The 4,036-nt window shown below is 34.3% G+C and overlaps 1 protein-coding gene across 1 annotated transcript; it reads right to left on the minus strand.

Annotated features, from left to right (window-relative positions):
- Window positions 1–820: 820 nt before the first annotated feature.
- On the minus strand, window positions 821–3,005 carry LOC107826308 (uncharacterized). The gene is made up of 4 exons (XM_075235674.1): window positions 2,711–3,005; window positions 1,930–2,570; window positions 1,654–1,799; window positions 821–1,184 (listed from the first exon to the last, which is right to left on the minus strand). Exons 1-4 carry the CDS (start codon window positions 3,003–3,005, stop codon window positions 821–823), a joined length of 1,446 nt encoding a protein of 481 aa, XP_075091775.1.
- Window positions 3,006–4,036: the final 1,031 nt, after the last annotated feature.

Genomic DNA, 4,036 nt, shown 5'->3' on the forward strand with positions numbered 1-4,036 from the left:
CAAACTTTCAATTTTCAACAAAAATCAATAACTCAGGCTAGGGACCTCCGAATTCAATTTCGGGCATACGCCCAGGTCTTAAATTACGATACGGACCCACAGGGACCGTCAAAACATAGATTTGGGTCTGTTTGCTCAAAACGTTGTCTGAAGCCAACTTAAATGAATTTTTAAGATAAAATTCTTATTTTTATCAGTTGTTAACATATACGCCTTCCGGAAGAACACCCGGACTATGCACACAAATTGAGGAAGGTTAAAATGAGGTTTTTGAGATCTCAAAACACAAAATTAGTTTCTAAATTATAAGATGACTTATCGGGTCATCACAGATTCTCTGGCATTTATTGCAAGTGGCGACATAATTCCTTGTATCTTTGAATAGAGTAGGCCAGAAAAAGCCAACTTCAAGTACTTTAGATGCTGTCCTTTTTCCTCCATAGTGTCCTCCTACAGCCCCATCATGCTAGTGACTTAACATGTTGTTCATTTCTGTCTCCGGTACACATCTCCTGATTATGTCATCTGCACAAAATTTAAACAAGTAAGGATCTTCCTAGTAATAATGTCTTGCTTCTTTTTTAAGTTTTTTCTTTTGTTCGTAAGAAAAATCTTTTGGAATCCATCCTCCAGCCAAGTAGTTGGCAATATCAGCAAACCAAATTAGTCAATTTATAATAGTTGTGACTGAAAATATATGTTCATTAGGAAATTTCTCTTTGATATCTTTTATCTCAGTAGGAGGATTTTCCAAACGAGACAAATGATCAGCTACCTGATTCTCAGAACCTTTTCGATCTATCATTTTAAGATCGAATTCTTACAAAAAGAGTATCCATCTTAGTAATCTAGGTCTAGCATCTTTCTTTGCTAAGAGGAACTTTAAAGCTTCGTGATCAGTATAAATTATAACCTTTGTTCCTATCAAATAGGAACGAAATTTGTCAAACCCAAATTCTACTGCTAGTAGTTCCTTCTCAGTTGTAGCATAATTCTTTTGAGCTTCATTAAGTGTTCTACTGGCGTAGTAGATAGGTCTGATGATCTTGTCTCTCTTTTGTCCCAATATCGCTCCTACTACTGTAACACTTGCATCACACATTATTTCAAAGGGTTGTCTCCAGTCAGGAGAAACAACAATTGGAGCATTAGTCAATTCTTTCTTGAGAATCTCAAATGCTTTCCTGCAATAATCTGAAAATTCAAACTTCACATCTTTCATCAGTAGGTTAGTCAGAGGTTTTGAAATTTTTGAAAAATATTTTATAAACCTTCTATAAAAACGTGCATGCCCTAAGAAACTTCTAATGCCTTTAACAATAGTAGGAGGGGGTAATCCTGCTATAAGATCAATTTTGGCCTTATCAACTTTTATCCCTTTAGAAAAAAATTTATGTCCTAAAATAATTTCCTCTATTACCATGAAGTGACATTTTTTCCAATTAAGAACCAAATTTGTCTCTTCACATCTTTTAAGCACCAAAGTTAAATGATAGAGACAATCTTCAAATGTCTTACCAAAAAGTGTGAAATCATGCATAAATATTTCAAGAAACTTTTTAGTCATATATGAGAAAATTGCCGACATGCAACGCTGAAATATAGCAGGAGCATTGCATAGTCCAAATGGCATTCTTCGGTAAGCATACGTACCTTGGGGGCATGTGAATGTGGTTTTCTCTTGATTGGTATCTTATTATACCAAGAATATCTATCAAGAAAATAGTAAAAACCGTAGCTTGAACCTCTTTCAAGCATTTGGTCAATAAAGGGCAAAGGAAAATGGTCTTTTCTTGTGGCTTCATTAAGTCGTCTGTAATCAATACAAACTCTCCATCTTATGACTGTTCTAGTAGGTGCGAGTTCATTGTTTTCATTTTTTATTACTGTCATACCTCATTTCTTTGGTACTACCTGTACAAGACTTACCCAAGGACTGTCAGATATTAGATAAATGATACTTGCTGCTAGTTTCACCATTTCTTTCTTGATAACTTCCTGCATTGCTGGATTCAGTCTCCTTTGGGGTTGGACTATTGGCTTATAATCATTCTCCATAAGAATCATGTGCTTACAAATAGCTAGACGGATTCCTTTGATGTCGGCTATAGTCCACTCTAAGGCTCTTTTGTGTTTTCTCACGACTCCAATCAGTTTGCTTTCATGTTCTATAGTCAAAGAAGATGAAATGATTACTGGAAATGATTCAAGTTCAAGAAACACATATTTTAAATGAGAAGAAAGATCTTTGAGTTTAATTTTTAATTGAACTCCTTCTTGTGAGACTTTCTCATTTTTTGACTCTTTTTCCAGCATTTCAGTTTTTTCTCTAATTATGGGGTTGTCATCACTTATGGTACCTGACCTAGCGAAATATCTCTCTAATGAATCAATAATTAACTGATTATCTTTGTATTCATCTACAAGGTCATTTAGTAAGTCAATTTGAAAACAAGATGATGATGACTCATCCCCAGGAAATTTAATCATTTTCTGCATGTCAAAAATTACTCTTTCCTCATCAACTCGCAATATTAATTGTCCTTGATGAACATCAATAATTGCTCTTCCTATTGCGAGAAATGGTTTACCTAAAATTAATGCTTTCTCAATATTTTCTTCCATTTCAAGTACTATAAATCTACTGGGAATACAAATTTGTCAACTCTAATAAGGATATTTTTAATAATTCCTTTTGGTCTCTTAGTACTTTGATCAGCTAATTGAAAAGACACACCAGTATCTTTCATTTCACCAAGTTCTAATTTTCGCAAAATTGAAAAAGGCATTAGATCTATTGAAGCACCTGAATCACATAACGCCTTTTCAAAGTGAGTACCTCCCACAATACAAGGAATTGTAAAACTTCCCGGACCACCAAGTTTATGTGGGAGCTTATTTTGAAGTATAGCACTACATTTTTCTGTAAGCTTAACCGCTGAAACTTCTTCCAATTTTCTTTTACTTGACAAAATTTTTTTGAGAAATTTAGCATATAAAGGCATTTACGTCAAAGCATCTGTGAAAGGTATGTTAATGTAAAATTGCTTCAAAATATCTAGAAACTTTCAAACTGTTTGTCAAGCTTTTCTCTTTTCATCTTTTGGGGAAAAAGGGAGAGGTACAGAGTGAGGATTTCTTTATCAATTCATTTTCTAGTGCATTTTTTTCTTTATCCTTTTGTTCTTTTGGGAACTTAAATTTTGTTTTGTTCTCACCTTCATTTATCTTTCCACTTCTTGTGGCTTTCCTTCTCTATCTGCATATGGATCATCAAGAACTTTACCTGACCGTACAGAGATGACTTTGAGGCGTTCTTTTGGATTTTCTCAGTGTTTCTTGGTATAACACCTTGAATTTGTTCAGACATAAGGGTTGCTAATTGACTTACCTATATTTCTAAATTCTTGATAGCTGAATATTGACTTTTAACCTTCTCGTCAGTAGCCTTAATGAATTTGTATATCAAGTCTTCATGGCTTTGTTGATGAGCTCTTTGGGGTTGCTGCTGATATTGTTGAAAATTTTGTTACCCTCTATTTTGATTTTGAAAACCAGGTGGTCCCTGTACCTGCTGCTTTTGATTAAAAATTTTTTGAGAATTTTCAACACCATTAGGATTACTCAATTGAAATCCTGAAAGTTTTTGTGCCATGGGACTACCAAATGAGTAATTATTTCTATAACCAATCACATTTACCTGTTCCTCATTTTGTGTTAAAGGTTGACATTCATGATTCGGATGGTTACCTTAAAAAACATCACAATTCTCAAGCTGGGATGATGAGTGAGCACCTACCTGAAAAGCCTCCACTTTTTGTTTTAAGGTCGCAATTTGTTGTGTCAATGAATTCAAAGCTTCAACTCGTGCCTTTTTTTGATAATCATTCTATCTGACGGCCATTGAACAACATTTTCCGAAATTTTATTAAGCAATTGCATTGCTTCTATAGTAGTTTTTCCCATTATTGATCCTCCTGATGCTGCATCAATTACATTTCTAGCAGAGGGTTTAAGACCGTGATAGAAAATATAT

The sequence above is a fragment of the Nicotiana tabacum genome, chromosome 17 (assembly GCF_000715075.1).
Source record: "Nicotiana tabacum cultivar K326 chromosome 17, ASM71507v2, whole genome shotgun sequence".
Lineage (NCBI taxonomy): Eukaryota > Viridiplantae > Streptophyta > Magnoliopsida > Solanales > Solanaceae > Nicotiana > Nicotiana tabacum.

Bases quoted from the DNA above. Each gene is read 5' to 3' on its own strand.
- LOC107826308 (XM_075235674.1), bottom strand. From the start codon at position 3,005: ATGCCTTTATATGCTAAATTTCTCAAAAAAATTTTGTCAAGTAAAAGA. The intron at 1,800-1,929 runs GTAAGTCTTGTA...GACTTAATGAAG, and splicing joins TAATATCTGACAGTCCTTGG to CCACAAGAAAAGACCATTTT. The intron at 1,185-1,653 runs GTACGTATGCTT...AGATTATTGCAG, and splicing joins CACATTCACATGCCCCCAAG to GAAAGCATTTGAGATTCTCA.